Source organism: Nipponia nippon, unplaced genomic scaffold (genome assembly GCF_047370975.1).
Source record: "Nipponia nippon isolate SJK-2023a ecotype South Korea unplaced genomic scaffold, ASM4737097v1 scaffold_35, whole genome shotgun sequence".
NCBI classification, from domain to species: Eukaryota; Metazoa; Chordata; class Aves; order Pelecaniformes; family Threskiornithidae; genus Nipponia; species Nipponia nippon.
Window position 1 is genome coordinate 1,370,012 of NW_028262353.1, and position 23,178 is coordinate 1,393,189.

A 23,178-nucleotide genomic window follows, 5' to 3' on the forward strand; every position below is an offset into this window, starting at 1 on the left:
CTCCTTACACTTGTCCTTTCTCCTTTCCTCTGCCCTGAGGGTTTGGTTGGTTCGCTCCTCCCAGTGGAAATGGTTTGCAAAATGTTACCCCGTGCACCTTCGCTTTACTGCACCTGCTGGCGCGAGGCAGTGCCTCCAAAACCTTCTTCCCCAGCCGGTACGGCTCTGGCTCCAGGCAGCCGAACAGCATCCAGGACTGGGTAATTATGTCTCAGCGCCTGTTTCTGCTGGCAGCTTTAGCAGTGAGCAAGTGGTAACTGGGAATTATTGCCAGGGAGGAGAAGAGGTGATGCTATCTCTGCCGTGGTTATATGCGTGTTGCATGATTAATCCTTGCTCTGTAGGGTTTCAGCAGCCACACAATCCGCAAGGTAAACACAGCGGCGTGCAAGCAGGTGCTTCCCAGCATCTCGGGCCTAGGTGTGTCACACCCTGTCCTCGCGTGGATCATCAGAGATGCTTCCCGTGAAATGTAATTAACTCCTTGTCTTGTGCCCAGCATGAGTCTCGCACCACCGAGTGACAGACGTGGATGCACACACGCTGCCTGCACCGCACACCTTGCAGGCTGCCAGCCCCGTGCAGCCTACGCACAGCGTGCCCAGCCGTGCCGTAATCCCGAGGACGCTGGAGCTCCCCGGCCCGCGTACCCTGCCCCGCCGTGCACGGATCGCGTGCACGGTAGAGCCTTGAGTCTGAAAATATGCAGCTTTTCCAATTCGCATCTGAGAGCTGCTCACGTTGGTGTCCTGGCTGGCTACTCGCCGTACGCCCCTGGGAATTGCATCGGCTGTGCTGCCTTTGGGGTCCAGGCGCCTCCTCTGCGCGGCCGTTCCAGGCTGCGGCTCCCAGACATCATGTCCGGCGGCAGCAGAAACCTCAGACCGCCGTGCTGGGGCTGGGGATGCGCCTATGCAGCGCGAGGCTGTGACAGATGGATGGGGTGACCTGCTCCCAGCACAGCCCAGCAGGTTAATGGGGAGCTGTGGAAGAGATTACAGCTTGCAGAGACAGGGTCAGCGCCTGCCCCCTGCAACAGGAGCCGCTGCGAATGCCGCTGTGCAGGGAGCAGGCATGGTCAGCTGCTCTGGCTACTCACAGGGGCTGGCTGCAATTAATTTAGGTTCATTAACTCCCTTCTGGGCTTAGCTATATTATCTTGTTCCTATTCAAAGCCCACCCTGTGGCCTTTGCAGCACCAGCTCTGGCAGAGAAGGACCAGAATAGCAGTAAGACCATGCCAGTTTAAATGCAAAACACCCATCTGCCATTTCCAGGAGCAACAGGGCCATGGGCAGAGCCAAGTGACCGGGGGAGTTTGGCATTTCAGTATTCCCTGCCCACTGCCCACTCGCTATTATTCAGTCTCCATGGGGTCCTGAGGGCTTTTTTGGATGCCCAGTGTTGGATCTGGCATGTTACTTTTGCTCTTTGTAGCTGGAAATTTTTAGGACAAGAAGCGTGTTTACATATGGCTGGTGCTACAACTGCTACTAACTTGGTTAAATTAAACCCAGGTGCTATTCAAGCCGGTGACTCATTTCTGCTGAATCTCAGGTGTCTGTCCCAAACCACAGAAGTGTTAGAGTTGTCAAAGATTAGCAGCTGTGCATATGTTAATTCTCCTCCCCCTGCTCGAGAGCAAAAGTCAGTTCCCATCCTCCAGTCCTAAGGGTCCCTCGGGGCGCGTTCACGTGGCAGCGCGGGACCAGGCAGCGATGCTGGAGCTCGGGTACCCGGAGCAGCCGCCTTAGTGCAGCGCTGAGCAGGGGGACGTTAATGGGACTCTGTTCCACACCGGCTCTGATGGTGCTGGTATTCATGTGCGTGTTTAAAGACAGCACTGGAAGCCTGGACCAAAGCTTTATCCTCTCCCTTCCTTTTGGTCTTGGCTCCAGGATTTCAGTGCTGCCTTCAAGAGCGCCCTGGGATGATGCCGTCCCCACCTGCCTCCTCGGGGAGCGTTTGCAGCAGCTCGGCAAGAGAGAAAGGCTCAGTGTTCAGGAGTTATATCATTCTTTATATCATCGTTAAGAGTAGCAGGTATTGATGTACAATGCATCTGTCATCTTATTGTGCTTCCTATGAAAATGTGTGTACATAGTACAGATACCAGAGAGAATTCAACACTTTATACACTTGAAGGCATTCAGAGATCAGTAACAGAAAAAAAAAATAGCACAAGAACAATGCCTAAATGCTACTAGATGGGTATCTACACTGATATGATGCATATATAGAGATATATATATATGTACACATATATATATAGTCATATATATTATATATAAGAAATATAAAATGCAGATGACATAATAGAAACGAACGAAAAAGTGTATGCTTCAACAGGTGAGCGTCAAGGTCAAATCCCAGCCCCATCTTTAAAAGCTTTAATGGGAAAGAGAAAGAAAGAAAATAAATAAATGAAACGCAATGAAACATTAGGAAAAATCCATAAGAAAATTTATGGATGTGGCTGACCCGTCATCTTTGGGCGATCGCTGGATACAAAGGACTGACCCCCAGTTCCTAATTTTGGTCAGGAAGCAAATAATAATAACAATGACAATAATAAAAACAAAACTGCAGTTTAGAAATAATAATTACTAAAAAGACTTATTGCAAAAGCTTTAAAGATAAGTAGCACTTCAGCCCTGGGAGGGCTCTTGCTCGATGTGTGGGGCCTGGGGGCTGGCAGGGGCTGGGGGAGGCCAATTTCCACTGGCCCTCGAGCGAAATGGCGGTGCGCTTGCAGGCCCGGGGAGCAGAGACTCGGCCAGTGCCGGACGGCCGGGCCCGGCTGCCAGGGCTGGTCTCTGCGTGCCGGGGAGCGGGCAGTGACGGGAGGAGCAGCGGCGGTCCCGGGGCAGCGAGCCGGCAGGCGCCCCGAGGACGCCCAGGGCTGGCGGTGCCCGGGGGCAGCTGCTGTTCAGCGGGGTGGGAGCCTGCGGTCCCGTGGACCAGAGCACCCTGTGCCATGGGGCGTCCCTCAACCTAGGAACCCTTTTGGTGTTGGGGCTCCTCTGCCCGCCTGGCCAAAGCGGTGCCAAGGGGCTGTCACTTGTGGTGCCCCTGGCCGAGCCGGGCCGGTGGCTGCAGCTGAAATGGGGGCCAGGAGTTTTCCTTCCGCCTTTCTCCCCGAGGATGGCTGGTTTTGGGGGCCGCACGGGGTAGCCCCAGGTTCCCTGGGGACAGGAGGGACTGCGGGGCAGGGCTGGCGCTGGCCAGGCTGCGCAGAGCCCAGGAGAGACGGGCAGGGAGACCACACCATCGCTCGACCCGATGAGGCCAAGGGAGAGTGCCCGGGCGGCGGGGTCTTCAGTGCCGAGGTGGCACCCCCTGGCCGAGTCCCCTTGGGTGCTCGTGGCCGGCCAGCGAGCTCGGTGGCTGGGCACCACCGTCCCTGGGGCAGGGTGCCGAGGAAGACGTTTTGGAGAGGTGGAGTTGCCCCATCTTCATGCGCATGGAGTGGCCAAGAGTGTCCAGGCGAGGGTGGGCCACGGGCCACCACAGTCCCAGGGGACAGCGCGGCTCTTCTGGGACTGCCGAACCCGCTGCCGTGCCTGCCGGGCACGCCGTGGGGCTCCTCAATGATCCCTCCTGCCGGACACAGGGGTCCCAGCAAGCGCTGGCCAAGGCGTTGGAGCAGGATGGGCATGGAGACAATGGACGGACAGACGGACAGGGCTGTGGATGGAGACTCTGCGGCCAAATGGCTGCTTCTTCTTGGCTTCTGGGTTTCTAGTTAAAAAGGCTGAGGGGAGCCGAGGGGAGGAGACGGGGCAGGCCCGTGCCCCAGCCCGCTGTGCGTGTCGCTCCCCGCGCCGCGAGGATGGCCGGGCTGGAGCGTCCTCGAGTCTCTGAACTAGCGGGGCAGGCACGGAGCAGCTGCCACGGGGGCTGCGCACCGGGTTCGAGCGTGACCAGACCCGACTGCCTGCCCTGAAATCTGAGGCCGTCGCTCTTGTCCGTATCCCACCGTGGCGAGGAGCAAGGTCCCCTAGATGTGTCTCTCCGCTGGCGCTCACAGGGAGAAGGGCAGCTCTCCGGAGGGCTTTGGTAGCTCAGGTTGTACATCCAGACGTCGGTTAGCAGGTGAAGTCCTCAAAGGTGCCCCGGGCCGGGTGATGAGGTAGGATGTTGGCTGCGTACGTCATGCCTGCCGGGTGGCCCCGTATGCTTTCACAGGGATTCTGCAGGGCAGAGGATGGCCGGGACACTGGGGTCACTGGTTTCACCCAGACCGCCGCAGAGAGCGCGTCCCATCTCCCCACAGCATCTCTGCCTGGTGCCTCTGCTCCTTTCCCAAGCACTCCCCAAAACGGTGACCCCCCACCCCACGACACTTCTGGGGCAGCCTCCGAGCTGCAGGAGGGGACCAGCAGCTCCCGTGGCTTGCCCAGCACTTACGTGGCGTTTCACGTCGTCCATGCTCAGCGCGACGCCCTTGTCTGTGTTGTTCCTCTTGTGGTTCTTGCGGCACTTGCCCCGCCGGCACAGCCGGTGCTTTATCACCTGCGAGAGCCAGATTTCAGTACCGTGGGGGCTCGTGGGCAGCTCTTCCCCATGTCCCACACGAGCATGTCAGTGTTCCAGGATAACCTGGGACCCCTGGCAGCCGTGGGATGGCAGAGCCACTCACCTCGTAGGCGTAGTCGAACAGCTCGAGTACTGTGAGGATACTGGCCCCAATGAACAGCCCCATCTGCCCTCCAATGTCACCTGCAGAGGAGAAGGAGGTCATCAGGGTGGCACGAGTCCGGTGTCCGGTGGCAGAGGGAGCAGAGCAAGGGCAGAACTCGTCACTGCTGTGACTGGTGCCTGGCCATGGCAGTGGGTGCCCCGCTCTGCATCCATGCTGTCGGCGCATCCCGGTGCCTCGGGAACAGGGCCATGGTGCACGGAGCCAACGTGAGACCACCTTGTTGGAGGATGCCGGCTGGGTGCTGCCGCAGGGCCCCCGGCACAGCCACCACCACTCACCCAGCAAGCCGGCCACCTCGTACGCCTTCTTCTGCTCGATCGTCTCATAGTTCAGGGCTTCAAAGAAGATATCCAGCACCAGGATGTTCTCCCTGTGCAGGACATAAGCGACGTCAGGCTGCGATTTGGGATGGGGGGACAAGGTGCCACCCCACCGCCGTGGCCACAACACGTTACCCGATGTACTGCTCCGACTTGTTGTACTTCTTGGCCAGGTACTTGGCGGAGGCCTTGCTGGGGATCTTCACCATGGAGAGCTCTTTGCCGTAGCGGGTGACGTTGCAGGGCATCTCGCAGACGCAGTACTCGTTGTCCTTCTCCACCAGGAAATCTGGGCAGGGAGAGAGGGAGATGGAGAGATGGAGAAACCCAACACCCACGGCTCAGTCCCACAGGGCCAGGCAGCCTCACCTAGGGCCGGATCCGCACACTCCTTGTACTGCTCCGGGGTGCAGTAAGGGGCATCGCCTGGAGGAGAGAGAAAGCAGATTTTCCCGGTGGGACCGCGCCGGCAGCCTGAGCGCGGCGGGGGCCAGAACCTGCCGCGCGCGGGGCTCACCTGGCATGTGCACCATGCGGCAGTTGCAGTTCTCCACCAGGTAGCGGGTCTCGCAGTCGATGCGGCAGGCGGTGATGCTGTAGGTGTCGTAAAACTCCGAGTCGCCTGCCACGGCCTTGCAGTCGCCCCAGGGAGGCGGCAGGTAGATGAGCTGGGAGGGGGCAGAAGCCAGGAGTGAGGAGAGAAGCCCACCAGCCCCCAGCATGGCAGGGGGACAGACACCCTCGCCGCATCGGTCCCCAGGACCGGGTGCCCCTCTCCCTCCGACATGGGGACAGGGGACAGGGGCACGGGGAGGAGGCTCAGCGTCCCACAGCAGGTCTAGCCCACAGCGCGGGGTGGGAGGGAGCATCCCAGACCCCCCCAGTCCCTACCCGCTGCTCCTGGCAGGACACGAAGGTCTGGAAGCCGGGTGCCACCCCGAAGCCCAGCTGGTCGATCAGCGGGGGCTCGTCCTGGCTGTGGATCTGCACCTTGATCCCGGCTTCGAACGAGGTCTCGTCTGCGGCAGAGAGAAGCGGGGTAAGCAGGGACCAAAACTTCTCCTGTCTCCCACCCTTCCCCTGGGCAAATTCATTCGTTCACGTGTCCATCCATCCGTCCGTCTGTTTGCTACACCACGTCCTTGTCCCCTCCGCCTCTGACCCTCCTGCTCCAGCACCCGGGGAGAGCAGCAGGGAAAGTGTTTGCCTCTATTTATAAACAAGTGATGGCTGCTTGTTTAAACCGATGGGGAGTTGCCATGGCGAAGAGCAAAGACAAGGAGGAAAAAGGAAAGAAAAGAACCCAAAGTGATGAGAAATGGAAGGAGGGAAGAGAACAGAGCCTGAAGGATGTGGACCTGTGGGGTGGGGAGCTGGGAAGGGGCTGGGAAGCACCCCGGGAGCTGCCAGTGACCGAGCGGACCTGCTGGCAGAGCCGCTGGGGCAGTGGGTTACCTGTTTCCCCCCAGACTGGCAGGTACTCGTCCTGCTGAATGTCCAGCATGATCTCCAGGCCGTTGCCGGTGCCCCCCTTCATGGTGATGAGCCGGGGCTTCCCGTCCTGCCCCGCGTTGAAGGTGTAGCACTTCCCATAGCGGGTGAAGACCTGCAGGAGAGGACATGGGGCTGAGGCTGGGGCCCCTCTGCCAGCACCAAACTGCTGCTGGCACCACAGCATGGAGCCAGGACGGCATCACCAGCCCCGAAACACAGCCGTCCGCAGCCTGGGGGTGCGATCCCACCCAGGCTCCTGGTCTCTTTCACTGTTGGAACTGCCCGTCTTTGCCCCGGTAGAGGAGGAGACGTTCCCCACCAAGGCACAGGGGTGGCAGGGACGCGGAGCACACAATCTGCAGATTTACAGCACCTCGACCCCACAGACCCCACGGCAGCTCCAGCTCCCTGAGACGGCGGCACTCAGCCCTACACCTGCACCAGTGCCTCCTCCAAGCCCTCCTCCGTCCCTGCAGAGGACGGGCCTGGACGGGATCCTGAACCCCCCCGTCCCTCCTCGGCCGTTCCAGCTCTCGCCTCCGGCAGACGGCATGTCCCCATGCCGCTGAGCTGCTGCCAGTCCGGGCAAGGGGCAGGTGAGGCCAGTGGGCTGCAGACCGCACGGTGCCCCACGGGCGGTGGTGATGCTGGGATGGAGGTGCCAAGCACCTCCTCTGCAAGCACAGCCCTGGGACTGCTCTCCGTGTCCCACCAGCGGGTCTCCGCAGCCGGCGCCGTCCCCAGCTCCAGCGAGACACCCAGGTGCCGGCGGACAGGGCTGAAATATCAGCCTGTCCCTGAGTGAGCTGTCAAGGGCAGCATCGCCCGCTGTGCCTGATCCGACACGATGCTGGCCGGAGCTGCTCCCCGTGCCTGGCCGCCCTGGGGCTACTCACCGCCACGAAGTCACTGGGGCCGCACTGCTCGCCCCGGTAGCTGCAGCTCAGCAGCATGTCCTCCAGCTGGTGGCAAGTGCGGTTAAAAAACCTGTACAAATTTAGGGGTTCGTCCTCATCCCCGGGGTCGGGCTGGGCCGGGGCAAAGCCCAGCTCCATCCCAGGCTCGTAGTTGACCAGGGGGGCCAGGTAGAGCAGGTCCTCGTGGCTGAGCTGCGAGACCCGCACACGGTTGATGTTGCAGAAAGTGATGGCGGGGAAGGTCATCTCGGGGCTTTCCTCCTCGCTGAGCAGCGTGACGTGGTGGTACTCCAGGTAGTAGACGATGCGGTCGGCCACCTGGTAGAGGAAGACGGAGAGGGAGAGGAGGAAGGCCAGCGCCCAGAGTGCCTGCCGAGCGCCCAGGCTGCCCTCCACGAAGATGTGGCTCAGCCCGTGCAGCGTGCAGCTGCTGGCAAAGGCCACGAAGTCTGTGGCTGCCCCCGCGTCCTCCTCCTCCTCTTCATCCTCCTCCTGCCCGTACAGGAACTCGTCCGCTCCATCCTCTCCCCTCCCGGTGGCTGCGGCGTCTCTTGGTCCTTCCTCACTGGAGAAGGAGACGGTGCAGAATATCTGGAGAGGCATTGTCCGGCGGGGGGGTCCCAGCGGCAGCGTGGAGGCCCCGGCTCTGGCGTGGGGGCCCTGGCCCCCGCCCTGCCACAGCCTGGGCGTCTTTGATGGTGGGTCGGTTCCTCAGGGTGTGGGGGAGAGGGGCTGGGGGAGAGCAGGGAAGGAGAAAGGGGCGAGTTCAGAGAAGAGAAATGGAGAAGGGAAAAGGAGCGAGAGGCAAGCGGGAGTGAGGGAGAGGAGCAGAGGGATGCTCAGAGGGGACGGAGAGAGGAGGGTATATCAGGAGCAGGGAGGAGGAGAGGAGGAGCGAGAGGCGGTTCTGCGGGCTCCCCAGGTCCCCCGGGACCGGCCGGCTGCGGCTGGCAGGACGGAGCAGAGATGTCGCCAGCTCCAGAAGCACCGACGCATTGGGAGATCCCGGTGCTGCCTGGGGGGCCTGCGGGGCGGCCAGCTCCGGCGAACACGGGTGTGCATGGGTGTGCGCGCAGGCTCCCGGCGTGCTGCGTACCCACACCGCATCCTCCATCCTCACCACGGGGCAGCACGGCCCTGGCAGCCCGACCGGCTGCTCCAGCCAGGCCCTCCCCGCCGGGTGCCAGGCTGTTTCCGAAGCCGCCATATGCCGGGCTCTCTGGGCTCTTTATCAGGGCAGCTGGAGCCAGAGGTTTCCCCAAAACGCCTGTGACGCTGTCCTGCTGCAGCGCCCGCCCGGGTGGTGCCAGCGAGGGTGGAAGGATGCTGTGGTGTCCCCAAGCTCTGGCGGTGCTCATCCTGCCCTGGCAGCAGCCGTTCCTGCGGGCTCATCTCCCCGTGCCGCCGGGCAGCGGTGTGTGCACGGGAGCACCCAGCGAAGGCGATGTCCCAAGCCAAGATGTCCCAAGCAGTGTGAGGTCCGTCCTCCTCCAAGCCAGGGCTGGTTTTGGCAGGATTTGGGTGCTGCCGTGGTTCAGGTGACGATTCCTCCTGCAGAGCCCAGCCAGTGCACGGTGCATCACCGGGGCACGGGGAGCCACCGCTTGCCCCGGGGGCCGGCGGCCAGGCCCTGTGCAGCTGAGCCGGCTGGGGCTGGGGGTCCTGGAGGCAGCCCTGACGCGGGGTGGTGGGATGGAGCTGGCGGCCAGGCTGGCTGCTGGGAGCAAAGGCGTCTCCTCCCTGCAGCCCTGCAGCCCTGCAGCCCTGCAGGAGCACAGCCCCTTCTTGCGGTTTGCTTTTTTCCTGCACTCAGCACTTCATAAAAGCATCCGATGCGACCACAGAGCAATCTCCAGCCCCATCCCAGCACCGCAGCCGCCATCGCCGGCCCAAGGGAAAGGGGAGCATCTAAATACGGCAGCACTTTGGTGCACAAGAGCTGGATGGGGGGTTTTGAGCGATGCCCGGGTGCGATGAGCATGCCCCAGCCTGCCGATTCAGCTGCTGTGCCTCCTTCCCTCCACGCCCTGCAGGGCCCCCGGTCCCTGAGCACATCCCGGCTCGCGGACATGGGCACCACCAAACTGGGCGAACAAATGCAACCAGAAAACTTGTACAAATCTGATCTGATACCAGTGCAAAGTTATCTGCTCTTCCCGAGCAAGTGGCACCAGTGTAACGGGCAGGGCGTGCACTGGGGATCCCTCCCAGAGCAGGCTCAGCCACGAGGATGGCCAATGCTGTGGCAGCGGGTCGTCCCTCGAGGGGCCGTCCTGGAGCTCCCCAAGCTCAATATTCCCAATAGGGCCCTTGCGTAAGAGGGATGCTGGCGGTTGCCACAAAGCTGGCGATGCTGTCAGCACCTGGGCGAAAGGGGGGTGACCTTGGGGACGAGCGCCAGAGCCACAGGATGAAATTCCATAAAGCCAAGAGCAAGGTCGCACCTTTTGGGAGCGACCCAGAGAGTGCGAGCTGGAAACTCATCCTGGGAAATGGGGCCAGGGAGGCCGAGGGTGGCTGGGAGCCACCGTGCCCTGGGGAGCAGGTCCCCATCCCGGCCCTTTGATGGAGATGAGCTGCAGCTGCACCGGGGCAGGGCTGGGCTATCACCTGGGAGGGGGCTGTGGGGCACTGGGCTGGCTCAGCCCTGTGGGAGCAAGCTGGGAGCAAGCTGGGCAGATCCCAGACTGGCACTAGAGGATGCTTTTGGCAGGGAGCGAGCAGGTACGAGCTGGCTGAGGTCGGGGGGGGATTTCTGGTGCTCCCCAGCTCTGGGACAGGGAGTTTCTGTGCAACATCTGTAGGAGGGAGAGGAGAAGGAAAATGGAAGAGAAGGCTGGAGGGGGTTGTTTAGCCCTGGCAGGGCACCGGCAGGTGAGCGGTGCTGCCTGGGGCCCTGTGGGATGGTCCCTGATGGTGTGAGCGAGGGGCTGATCCGATCCCATGGCGTGGGGAGGTTTAATGTGTCTTCTTGGGAGCAATTACAGCAGGGAGAGGGAGATGTTGTAATGAAAACACTCCATCATCGGCTGGGGCCATTAACCTGCCTCGCTCAGCTTAAACAGCTTGCAGAGAGTGCCGGGGCCGGTTCCCAGCAGCCGTGCGGGGCGGTGAGGACGAGCGCTGCCCCGGCTCTGGTTACCACCGCCTGTCCCAGGGCTGACACTCGAGCTGGGGTGAAGGTGACTGGGGACGGCCACAGCCAGGAGCACGGTGGCACCGGCACTTGGGGGAGCGTGTCCTCACCCCATGACTGGGGATGAACTGTGGCTGTGTCCCCGTGCTGCAGGCAGGGTGGTGCCGTCCCGGTTTGTGCAAGTTTTGGAGGTGCTGGAGGAGTCCTTGGGCTCGTTCCAGCTCCTCCCTCGCCGGGAGTTATTTTTACCCTCTCTCAGGTAAAGCTTTGGCGGGGGAGAGGGATGGGGGATGCTATAATTAGCCGTGACATCAGCCCCCGTGGCGGCGCGTGCTGGGATGATGCCGCCACACCCCGACCCACCGCTGGGGCCCGGGGATGCTCGATGCCCTCCTCCCTGCTGCAGCGAGGGACGCGGGATGGTGGAAGGAGCCTGTTTTTCCCTGGCTCTGGCATGGCGTTTGGCCACTGTCCTGGGGCGGTTCGGCCCCGCTCGCTGCTTTGCAGCTCCTCACGGGCTGGGAAAGGAGGTTCCCCGGAGCGGGGGAGCATGGAGGTGGCGGGGGGGGGAAAGCGGGAGGGGGATTTGACGGCAGCAACAGCACATTTCACAGCCTGTCACGCTTTAATGGCAGAGGAGATCAAAGCTGGGATGGAGTTATTCATAGAGAGAAACCAATCCCCGAGGAGGCGAGGAGAAAACAACATTGCAAGCTCTGTTATCCCAGGCCTGCAAGCGGCAGCCCGGCCCCGGGGAGGCGTCGCAGAAAGCGACCCGGGAGCTGGACCCACTCGGTTTTGTAACGGGGCACTGCCCGTCCCTGCCAAGGACCGGCTGAGCCGGGGCCGAGCTGCCACCGTCCCTGGGGGTGTCCGGAGGCTGGAGCTGACCGGTGGGAAGGGATGAGATGGGGTGTGACCCCACCGCGGCCAGGAGCAGGATTTGGGGGATGGATATTTGATGGGGCAGCTAGGCTGCCCTGCTCTTGTGATGCAGCCGGGTGCATTGTGCTGGAGGCGGGAAAAAAATCAGGTTTGCGATGTGCCTTGGACCATGAAGGTGCTTTGTAGCTCCCAGAGCTGCCAAGATGGTGGTGGCGGCGCCCGCGGTGCCTCCGTTCCTGCTCTGGGCAGGATGAGCCGCTTTGGGATGGCTCCTCGGCTGCAGATCCCCTCCCCGACCCCAGCGAGAGGCAGAGTCGGGGCAGCCAAGCAAGGTGGGATTGCCCGGGCAGCCGGGACTAATCCTGCCGCCCCTTATCAGATGCTGCCACCTTGCCTCTGCTCACTCCGCCAGCCACGCCGGGCCAAGCTTGTGTTATCCGGCCCTTTATCCCCCAGATTAGACGCTTCACAGTGGATTAGCATGTCACATTCTAATGCAGAAAAATTGATGATTAAAAAGGAGTTTTTCCTCTGTATTATTCCCCACCTCCGCCTCCTCTCCACCCCGTCCCCGCGGGCCCAGGCAGCCCAGCCCCAGCTGCGGGGACCGGTGATGCTGCGGCGCTGGGTGATGCGGGAGCCTCGTCCCTGGCTCGCACGGGGGACGGGAAACCAAAGGTCCCGTTTTGGGACCAGGCAGGGCTGGCGCCCTCCGTCCCGGCTGCTTTTGGTGGCAGGGCTCAGGGTGCTCCGGGTCCCTGTGCCACCCTGCCCTGGGTTATTGGCTGCAGACCCAGCATCTGCAGCACAGGACTTTAATAAAAAGCACATTATGGTGAGTAATGCGCTAAGTGGACTTCATTATGGACCCGGGGCCTCCCTGGCTCCCGTTGTTCCATATGATTTCATATCAGATGAGCCTTATCTCCTCTCCAAACGCTTCCATTTAAACTCCATTAATCTTTTAAAGCTTCCCAGCTGGGCCAGTGCTGCTGAGCGCTTCCTAGCCAGCCCAGCCGGGTGCCAGGGCTGCTGTCCCGAGCACGGAGGCCACCCGCAGCCCTGCTGGCTTGGGGTCTCCGGGGGGCTCAGCCGGGACCCCCGCAGCTCTGCGGGCGGTCGCGTGCGCACCTGCAGCTGGGCCCTTTGCCGTGCAGCCGCTGTGATGGCTCCCACGACCACCTTATCCTTCTTGCTGGGATCTATTTATGCTCCTATAATTGAAACGGTTTGTAATGCTGAGAGCTTTCTGGGTGATTTAACCGCTGGTGGTGTCCCGTTGTGGCACGGAGGGGTCACCGGGACCGCGCCGGCTCCTGCCCCGCTGGGATGCGGAGGATGCTGCTGAGGTGCTGCGAATTCCCAGGCGGCTGGGATTATTCTGTGTGGACACTTATCCCAATGCCTTTCAGTGGTTCCTGCTGATCACGAATTACCCATAAGCAGGTTGCAATTTTTTCTGACATCCTTCACAATTGCTTAATAGTTCATGCAAGCAGATTCAAGCCGATGGTTTTATTGGTGGGGAAAAAAAAATTGTATTCCTATCTGGTTTTCTTGCTATGTTTGCTTGCTCTGGCTCTGCACACATCACGGTTTTCAAATCTAATCTAATCCAAGCAGGGAGGTTACGCAGCCCCGGCGCGCAGCTGCTCTGGATGAGTCCCCCTCTCGCTTTGCTGGCCACGGGGCTGCTGGGAGAGCAAAGCACAGGGGGCTTAAAATCCCTGATAAATCAGGGGGTGAGTGGGAAGCACCCTGCTGTCCTGTGCCCCCTCTCTGTCCTTACGGTAAGAGCCTGGATGCAAATGTACCAAACCCTCCATACAGCATAAAAAAAAAAAGAGTCCAGAAAAATAAATAAAAGGTTATAATATCCAAGTGTCGGCGCCTGTATAAATAAATAAGAGCCTGAGATGATGAGGAGCTTCTTGAGTCACAGTTGTTGCAGGAATTGCAGTGATGCCTGCTGCTTAGAGAGCCCCGGCTCTGGCCAAACTCTCTGCAGGCGATAAAACAAAGGAGTCTATCAAAAGCCAGATAAATTAAAACCGAAGCAAAAGGCTGCAAGACCGTTAATTTCCCAGATCTCCCTGTGGAGATCTCTGCCTCCTGCGCGGCTCCGCGCGCTCGGGGACCTGCCCTGGCTTCTCCCTGCTGGGTATCGGGGGCAGAGGGGGAAAACGGCACCAGGAGGTTTCCTGGGGGGATTCTTCGGAATACCCACGGTGGGCAAAGGCGCCGTGTGCCTCGCTGCTGCTCAGCCTGGCTCTCAGATAAAGACCAAAGGGAGGTTAAGGGGGAACAATTTGGAAAAATACCATATGCTGGTGGTGGTCCAGGGCTGCGTTTCCAGCCTGCGGCTCCCACAGGGGCTGGCGTCCGTGGGGCACGCGTGCCCAGGGCACCCCATCCGCAGCCGTGACATCCTTGCCTCCATTGTGGCCGGATAGCACTCGAAAGCCTCCTCATCTCTTCCAGCAGCCACAGATGCCAGTAAAGCTTATTAATAATAATTAATAATTCATTTGTTAATGATTTTTTATGTGCAAAGGCACCGCAAGAGGAGCAGGAATGGCCTGGGGTGCGTCTGAGTCACTCCGAGCTCTTGGCGTGACGCCTCCAGGCGTGCAAAGTGCTCCCGGGTGTGTGTGACACCTCCGGGCGTGCGAAGTGCTTTGGGTGTGCGTGACACCTCCGGGCGTGCGAAGTGCTTTGGGTGTGCGTGACGCCCCTGGCTGCACATGGCATATCTGGGTGTGCAAAGCGTTCTGGGCGTGCATGGCACCTCCGGGTGCGCGCAGCGCTCCTTTGCGGGGCGTGCTGCTGTGCACCGCGGCCCTGGGCACGGCTCTGCGTGCTGCTGGGGCTGGCCGTTGCCCCTGGGCAGGGCCAGGGATTAAATGACCCCTGGGCCTGATCCTGCGTGTCCTTCTCTCTCTCCTGCGCCTGCCGGGGCGGGTGGGAGCGATGTTTTTCGGTGCTTAGAGGTTTGAGGCGCTAAATGATTTACCTGCCCCGTTGCAGAGCTGCTAATGAAGCAGCTGTGAGGCACAGGCACACACTGGCCTCCCACCATGCCGTGCCCAGCGCCGATGTCCTCAGCCCGCTTGTTCCTGACCCTCTTCCATGCCAGCTCAGCCAAGATCGCGGTGGGTTCAGTGGCACTGCTCCCACGCAGCCACAGCGCCGGGGTCACGCCACAGCATTGCTGGCTTTGAACAAGAGTTGCCATCTCCCCGTTAGCGGCAGCATGGGGTGAGCAAAGCCGCAAGCAGCTGAGGGATCCCCGGTCCTCCTGCCTGCGCCCCACGAGTGCCCGTGTCTGGAAAAGCTTGGATGAAGCTGGGGAAAGGAGGCAGCTGAGGAGCAACGCTCGCCGGCGTCTCTGCTCCACGCCTGAGGGCTAAACGGCTCACGGCTGCTTTCTGGATGATTTGCTTTGAGCACAATACCATGATACTTGAAAGTCTCCGAGCTGCAGATGAGCTGACAGTGTCGGGGCGCTCCCGACCCACCGTGCTTCCCGGGAGAGCCGAGTCACCACCAGCAAACGGCTGCGGTCCCGTGCATGGCTGCTCCTCTGCTCCATCACCTCCGATTATTTTGCACCAGGCAGCCCGTGTCCCACTGGGTTTGCTTCGTTCGTCTGGAAAATGATGCAGCCTCTGGGGTCAAACGATGCTGCTGTTCGACAGCAGAGAGAGGCCGATGCAGAGGGTGAGCCCGGTCAGGAGCTTGCAGGTGATGCAGGTGGGGATGGCCAGGCGCCGGGGAGAACCACAGGGATGCCAGAGGTGAATTGCTGCTCAGAAGCAACGGGTACATGTGAGCAGTTTCAAACGCTTATAAGTTATTTAGGAGCTCATGTGCCGCTTTAAAAAGTGATTTACATAAATCACTTGAATGTCTTACAGAATTTGTAAACGTGCCGGCTCTGTTGGGCACCCTGGTGGGAGCTGCTGGGGCTCGGCGTGCCACGGGGGACCGGCCCCCAGCCAGGAGGACGAAGCTGTCTGGGGCCAGTGGCCGCCCCTGCCGCCCATGCGTGGGCCCCAGGTTGTTTTTCCGGAGCCAGATGGGCCCATGCAGTTTGTCTATTAGCTGTCTAAAGCTCCAGGAAATATCTGGGTATCAGTAATTCCCGCGCCCGGTCTCTCCAGCTGTGTTGGAGATGCTTTTCACTCTGGCTCTATGATTATCCACTAACGCTGCACCGCGGGGGAGCTCCGCTCACCGTGGGGCTCCCGGGCTCGTGACTGCCGCAGCTCCACGTGGGGCCATGGGGTGCCATGGGCCGGACGCCTGGGTCCGCCGGTGGGTGCTGGGGCATGGGTGCCGTGGGGCTGAGGGTTGAGGTAGAGCAGGGAGACCAGCAGCATCCCCTGGTTCAGCACCCTGAGACCAGCAGCCTCAGCGTGCCCCATTGCACCCCTCCCTCCGAGCTCCCATGGGTGCTGGAGGGCACCCCGGCACCCAACAACAGGGCAGGTTTGAACAACACGAGGGTGATTTTGCAAAGGAAAAAGCCCCGCTGCTCCTGGGGTGGCAGGAGCTGACTCCCACGGCACACCAGCTGGAGCGAGGTGGGCTAAGCGGGGGTTCAGAGGGGTGCAGAGAGGCTTTGGGGGTGCAGAGGGGCATGCGTTGGGGTTTAGCAGGGTACAGGGGCACAGCGGGGTGCGGGGGGGCACAGCAGGAGCTGGTGGGGTCCAGTGGGGTTCAGAAGGGCGGTGGGGAGGCTCAGCAGGGTGCAATGGGATACAATAAGATGCCACTGGATCCGTTCTCCATCACAGCAGCTCCTGCATTGCTCCGGAGATGGGAGGAAGGAGGAGAGGAGGAGTGTGGTCGGGGTTTGCCAGGGCTGCTCCAGGCCTTTCCTGTTCCCTCCCTTGCTTTTCCTCCTCCATGCACTCGGTATTTCCAGGGCAGCGGATGCAGAATCCAATGCAAAAGGCAGCAGCGTGATCTCCACGTCAAACTCAATTCTCCCTAGTGCCAGCTCAGCCCCAGAGCCTCATGGAAATGGTCCAGAGGTCTTAATCCTCTGCAGTTGATCGAGGATGTCCCGTGCGCTCTGCCCCAGGGCTCCCAGCTCCCATGCCAGGCTCAGCCGCCGTGCCCTGAAGCAGGACAGTGACAAGGAGCTGGGGATGTGGCTCTCCCCCGGGACGGGCTTGCGGGGTGTGAGAAGGAAAAGCTGCAAATGCACGTTGCACCACGGCAGGCACGGCTGCTCGCATTACCCCGGGCTGCACCGACCCCCGAAAAGGGGCTTCACGAGCAGGGGACACCGTCCCGAGGTTTAATGCCAGTTTTACAGGGGGCAGCCCCAGTTCCCATCCCATGAGCCATACTGGGGCATGGAGAGGAAGCTTATCCTCCGTGTTTCTCCTTTTTCCCTGGGATGGAAAGAAAATTAATGGGGTTTGGAGCCCAGAGACAGGACTCCTGGGCCTTTCCCTTGCTGGGCAAGGAGCAGATCCACAGGGGATGAGCAGGGCTCCAGGGGCCCTTTGCCAGCGTGGGGAGGGAGAGGAAACGCAAGCTGGGAGCCGTTGGGGCCGCGCATTCCTGCAGAGAAGCGAGGGCTCGAACTTATAAATAATGAAGTAGCAAGCGTGAGACATTGATCTCTGCTGCTAATGAGCACGTCGGGGAGCGCAGTCCCGAAACAGAGGCAACAGCGAGGGCGATTTCTCCGTCCCTGCAAAGGGGAACCGGGTGGCCGCCCCCTGCCCACCCCATGCGTGGCCCTGGGAGCGTGCGGCTCTGGGCACAGCCCCGAGGATGGGGACATCTTCAGTCCATGTCCCTCAGGGCCGTGCCCTGAGGGGGGTCAGGACTTGCCCCTCCGCCTTGTGTTTGCCCCTCTGGGCTTTAAGATTGTGCCAGGATTTTGGGGCCGGGGAGAGGAGATGGCTGCACTTCCCTGTGCGTCCTCCTCCCCATCCTGGGCCGCTGCAGTGGGGGAGCTTTGGTGGATGCCAGGCACCTCCATGGTGCTGGAGGGGCTGCGAAGAGCCAGGGGTGGGCCAGCTGTTTCCCCCTGGGTCTTCTTAGAGGGTTCAATCCCCTGTACGGGATGAGTTCAAGCCTGGTCAGCTCCGCTTCTGCCTCTGGAGCATCCCTGCATCCTGCGCAGGGCTGCTGCTGTGGAGCACCCAGCCCCTGTGGTGCACCGGCCAGGGTGGGTGGAGACGGAGTGGGATGAACAATGCCAGGGACCCCCTGATGTGGCCTGGTGACGATGCAGGATGAAAGAGGAGGTGGGAAAAGCCCATGTAATCCCAGGATGGGCTTCCCCATGGCATCCGGCGTGAGCCTCGTGCCGGGGGATCTTGTCCTGGCTGCAGGGTGATGCTGTGTGCTGGGATGGGGGTGCTGAGACCCAGCCCACAGCTCCCCTGGGATGCTCCTGGGCGGGTGCATGATGGGGGGCACGCGGGCAGTGCTCCCAGCACTGGGGTCCCTGGGCTGCTGCGGCTGCCCCCCGGCGATGCTCTCCCACCGTCCGGCAGTGCGAGGGGGAACGCAGGCAGGCGGCAGCTCCTGCTGCCTTATTGTCACCCCGGATATTTTGATTACGGCAGCCCCTCATTTGCATTCGCCGCATCTCCCCCGAGCCCTCCCTTCTGCCAGGGACAGATAACGCGGCAGCCGCGGCGTGTCAGGGCCGCGGCGCTGGCGGCAGGGCCGTGGCGCTGGTGGCAGAGCCGCGGCTCTTCCCATCGCCTCCTGCGCCGGCCAGCATCAGCATGCAGCCAGCATCGCCTGGGCGGCCACTTGCCCCTCAGCTGTCCCCATCGGCCCCCCGGCTCTCCCCACCGGCCACGGCACTGAAGTTAAATGGCTGCAAAGGGGACAGGCACAGGGAGAGGACTGATACGCATCCCTGCCTGCCTGCAGGCAGCTCCCCCCAGCCTGTGGGGTCTGGGCAGCCCAAAAATCCTCCCTGGCAGGGGCCCTCTCCGGATGCAGCATCTCCTCTGCACCAGCGAGAGGAGAGGGGCAGCGCCGGCTGAGAAAGCACCCGCTCGGGGCATCCCGCTAGCCTGGACGGTGCAAGGGGCTTCCCGAAATGCAGAAGTGAACGCAGCCCCTGCACAGGGCGGTGGGACACCCATCGAGGCGGCGCGGGCTGGGGGGATGATGGTGCATCACTGGGTGATGGTCCCCAGCACCCACCAGCCTTGACCGGTGCCACCAGGCCCAGAGCAGCACCGAGCCTGGCTCAGCCCTGGTGGACGCGGTCCGAGCTGGGAGGAGGGAGCAGCGAGGCGGCAGGAATGAACCTGTCAAACAAAGCCCTCTAAAAGCTCCTGCGAGCCCCGGGACCCCTGCGCGGGGACGGGGCAAAGGTCTCCTAAACAGCTCAGCAAGACGGGGCGGCTGCCGGGACCCTGCCTGCGGGCAGCACCAGCCCCAGCCCCGCCACTCACAGACCTGCCTGTGCAAGGCTGCAAGGGGAATCCAAAGAGCAACATAAATACCGCACAGAGCCAGCTTTTTATAATCAAATCCATTAAATCATCCCAACCTGCTTGCAAGGAATAACAAACCAGCGAGTCTATTTTGCTTTTGCCAGTCGGAGGGGATGCAGAAAGCAAGGTATTTGGACCCCGACAAATGAAGTAGGGAGCCGGGATGAGGATCCCTGAGGATGCTTCGGCGCAGAAAACATGACCGTGCGCCGGGAGGAGCCCGGCGTTGAAAGCGGCCGGTGGCCACACGCAGGCTGGGACCTGGCCCCGCTCGCCAGCCCCGGCTGGAGAGGATCCAGCTCCCTCCGGGCTGCAACTTGCCTCCATTTAACAAATAAAACGCCTGACGGTTGACAACAGAGAACTGCTCTATGTAAAGAGCCTGTCAAGGGAATTTAATGCAGATGATTAGAACCACCCGAATTGTGCTGGGACCTGGGCAGCAGCTCCGCGGACGCCCAGCCAGTGCCTTGGTGCGCTCGGTGGCTTCGTCCTCGCTCGCTGTGGGACGCGACTGGGACATCCCTAGGCTGGGGACAAGGCTGGGGACCCAGAACAGCACAGAGCTGCACGCTCCACGCTGGAGCCGGCTCGGGAACAGCCACCCCGGCTGCCGAATTTATTAGGCAGCACCCGAATAGCCGGCACTGTTTAATTCCCAGCTGGACAGGGGAGAGGCAGCCGCAGGGGGATAAAGGCTTTATTGTGCGCTGGATCCGTACACCAGCGCGAGACGCAACCTCCGTGGCGGAGCACAACGCTGTGCCGTGCCACCGCGACCTGCTTTCCCCAAGGGATTGCGGGGCTCCCTCGGGCCCCCGCCGGCCATCGCCGCAGCTCTCCCTGCTTATCCACTGGTGCCTCCTCACCGTGCAGCAGTTTCCAGCGCGAGGTTTCCAGCCCACCATGCACAACCTTGCTTTGCAGAGCCCAAGTGATCCCGGGGAGCTTTGCCCATGCGGGAGCACCCCGTGCAGCCGCACCGAGCAACACACGTTCCTGGGGAGCACCTGGACCTCTAAAACCCAGCGACATTCCCTGGCATCCCCTTAATGAAGATGCTGCCAGTCCTTTCCAAGCTGAAAGGAGGCAGGAGCGGCTACAGGCGGGCAAACACCCTCCTTGCGCGGGGGAAACGCGGCATTGGGCCGGGACCGCGGGGGCACTCACCACTTTGAAGTCTTCGGGGGTGCATTGCTCCCCGCGGAAGAAGCAGGACAGCAGCATCTCCCGGATGTCGTGGCCAGCCCGGTCATAAAACTCCAGCATGTTGAAAGGTTTGGGCTTGAAGTTTCGGAAGTTTGCCTTGTCCTGCAGGATTTCCAGCTGCTTCTCATCGGCGGTCTGGGTGTCTGGGATCTCGTATCTTAGGGGAAAGAGCAGGCAGAATCTCAGGCCTGGCCATGGCGGCTGCTCACGCTGGCAAAAGCCGTTTGGGCTTCGCATGAGCTACTTCTGCCCTGGCCCCGGCACGGGCTCGGCAAAGTCCCAGGCACTTTGCACGTGGCATTTTCAGAGCATTCAACAGCACAAAGTGGCCCAGAGGCACGCGAGAGGCGGCAGGAGGATGGGCGAGGAGGAAAAGCTGGGCAGCAGCCACAGACCAAACCCATCCCGCTTGGCCCAGAGCCGGTCCCGTGCCACCGGCCCTGGTTGAGGCCAGCCCAGCCGCCTGCCCTGTGCCTTTGGTGGCATCACGGCTGCAGGCGGTGGCCTCGCTGGTATGTGGGCTGAGCGTGCTGGGTCTCAGCCCCTGCTCTCGTGGCTGCAAACCCCTCCCCAGGGCATGAGTGGGGGCAGCGGCGAAGCCCCTTGGCAAACGGCACGGGCAGGGAGTGCGCCTTGCTGCCGGCACCAGGCTCACGGCAGCGGCTTGGCAGCACCAAGGAGCCACTACAGCCGCGGGGATGGGCTGGGGAGGGAGGGCGAGGGGCTTCCCCGTGAACCCTGCCGCCGCAGAGTCCCACGGCCCAAGGAATGGCGCCGACCTCTGGTCCTGGTGCAGGGGTGATGCTCAGCGGCTTCACCTGCTGGCACCCCCAGCCTCGCTGCATGCGGCAGGCACCCAGGACATGGTGCTGGAGCCATGCATGCTGGATCCGCCCCGCAGGCCCCCCAGGGTGGCCCTAGCCTTGCTGCATGTGCTGCGCACTGGGGACAGGAGCCACGCGTGCTGGATCCACCCAGGGCAGCTCAGCGTGGGAGCCACATACCCAGGAGCAGTAGTGGGACCTGGCGGCTCTTGGCTGCTGGTGTTGCCGCACAGTGGCCACATCCAGCTGTAAAGCTGAACTAACTCGGGATCTGCTTCCTCACGGAGACTAAGGAGATGCTGCCCACGCCAGTCATGGAGCACACCTCTCCAGCACTCACTGCCCCACGTGGTGTGGGGCTGGTGTGGTGGCTGGGGCCACGCGCGGTGGCCTGCGCTGGCACACGGAGACGTCACCTGGGGCCACCTCAAAGCACCGGCACCCACCTGTTATTGAGCAGGGCGAGGAGCTCGCCGGCGTGGTACAGGTCATTCTTGGTCACCCGGCTGAAACGGAACTCGTTGAGGTTGCAGAAGGTGACGGCGGGGAAGGTGAGCCTGGTGGCCGCCACCTCGTCCAGCTTGGTGACGTGGGGGTAGAGGAAGTAGTACTGGATGCGGTTGGTGCAGACGAGGGTGAGCAGCGCCAGCGAGCCCATGAAGCACAGCGCCCAGACCACGCGCTTCAGCGACAGCCGCTCGTACGAGAAGATGTGCGAGAGCCCGTGGAGGGTGGAGCTGCTGGCGAAGGCCTGGATGCTCACCGGCTGCCCGCTGTCCACCTCCTCCTCGTCCACCTTCAGGTCCATCATGGTCCGCGCTGGCACTCCGGGGTGGCCACTCTGCCGAGAAGGGAGCCCGTGGGTGCTCAGTGCCACGGTGGCCTTGTGGGTGCTGCCGCTGCCCGGCCCGCGGCGTCCCCGCGCAGGGATGCTGGGGGTGCACCCGGCAGCCCTCGCATGGGGCAGATGCTTTGCTGTGCCCTGCTCTTCCCCCCGAGCCTATATACATATATATATATACACACACACATACATGTATATATATATATTTTTTTATTATTTGGGTGCAGCCTCTTGCATTTCCTCCCCTCCCGCCTCCTCTCTGCCCTCCCCATCCTGTGGCAGGACTGGGGTGCCGTGCCCCCCCAGCACCCTGCCGTATCCACCCCTCCCCTCCCACCTGCCCCCCCTCCCCGGTCCCCCTCCGCCTTCCCCAAATGGCATCGGCGCATCGACAAATAGATGAAGGAATCGAGGATGCAAACCTGGAATCAGGGCCGGCGGCCGCAGCCGGAGCTGGGCTCGTTCTGCTCCGCGACGGCGGCTGCCGCTGCGACGCGGGTGCCGGGGCTGGGACGAGCCTCCCTCCACCTCTCGCCGCTGGGTGGGAAGACGGGAGCGGGAGACGCGCAGGCACGGAGGGTGCAAGAGGCACCGAGCTCGGCAGCGGCGGGCAAACCGGAAAAGAAGGGGGGGAATAAAAATAGCCTCGGCGGTACCTTGGTGCAAGCGTGGGAGCGAGGATGCGCTGGGGCCTCGCTCAGCGCCGTGCGGGGGGACTGGAGGCGACCATCGCCGGAGAGGAGGCAGCTGCCGGGTGCGAGGAGAAAAGAGGGGGAGAAGGAAGGAGAGCAGGAGGCTGCTTCCCTGCCAAACACATGGATACCTCCCCCTGTGGCTATCTGGGAGCTGGTGATTTCTTCAGATGCATAATCCGCATGAAGTCATTGTCTGTGCGCTGGTGGGGCCGGAGGCCGCGGAGGGGTGCCGCAGGCCGGTGGGCAGCGAGGAGGAGGAGAAGAAGGAGGAGGAGGAGGAGGAGGGAGAGGCGGAGGAGCGGGGCGCTCCAGCGACTGCAGGCTGCTGGCAGGGGCTGTTGGTGCTGCTGGCGTGTGCATGTGGGTAATGTGTGTGTGCGTGCGTGTGCCGCTCCCATCCCCCAGCGCCTGCCAGCGATGCTCCGGCTCCTCGCTCCCCCGGAGCCCCCCCAGCACCCCCATGCAGCCCTGACCCGGCTCTCCCTGCCACGGCCTCCACCACCCTCGCAGACTTCACCCATGGGTGGCCCCAGCGCTGGGGTGGGCGCTCAGACACACTTGGGTTGGTCCTTTTTGGGAGGACTGAAGGCGGGCGCCTTCCAGCCCTTTCTGTCCGCCTGCTCGGGGCGGCCGTGGGGCACCACGGTGCCTCGAGCGTCTGT

General features: G+C 62.0%; 1 protein-coding gene across 2 annotated transcripts; it reads right to left on the minus strand.

Moving 5' to 3' along the window:
- Positions 1-2,057: 2,057 nt before the first annotated feature.
- ASIC1 (acid sensing ion channel subunit 1) lies at positions 2,058-22,356 on the minus strand. 2 transcript variants are annotated; one of them, XM_087771056.1, is made up of 12 exons: positions 22,244-22,356; positions 21,424-21,818; positions 20,115-20,310; positions 6,481-6,631; positions 5,917-6,044; positions 5,543-5,693; positions 5,395-5,451; positions 5,161-5,314; positions 4,984-5,075; positions 4,643-4,722; positions 4,411-4,515; positions 2,058-4,193 (listed from the first exon to the last, which is right to left on the minus strand). In XM_087771056.1, exons 2-12 carry the CDS (start codon positions 21,786-21,788, stop codon positions 4,089-4,091), a joined length of 1,584 nt encoding a protein of 527 aa, XP_087627182.1. In that variant the 5' UTR covers positions 21,789-21,818; positions 22,244-22,356; the 3' UTR covers positions 2,058-4,088. The 2 variants fall into 2 exon arrangements, with proteins under 2 accessions (XP_087627182.1, XP_087627181.1); XM_087771055.1 differs by lacking the exons at positions 20,115-20,310; positions 21,424-21,818; positions 22,244-22,356 and adding an exon at positions 7,416-8,039.
- Between the last annotated feature and the right edge of the window lie 822 nt (positions 22,357-23,178).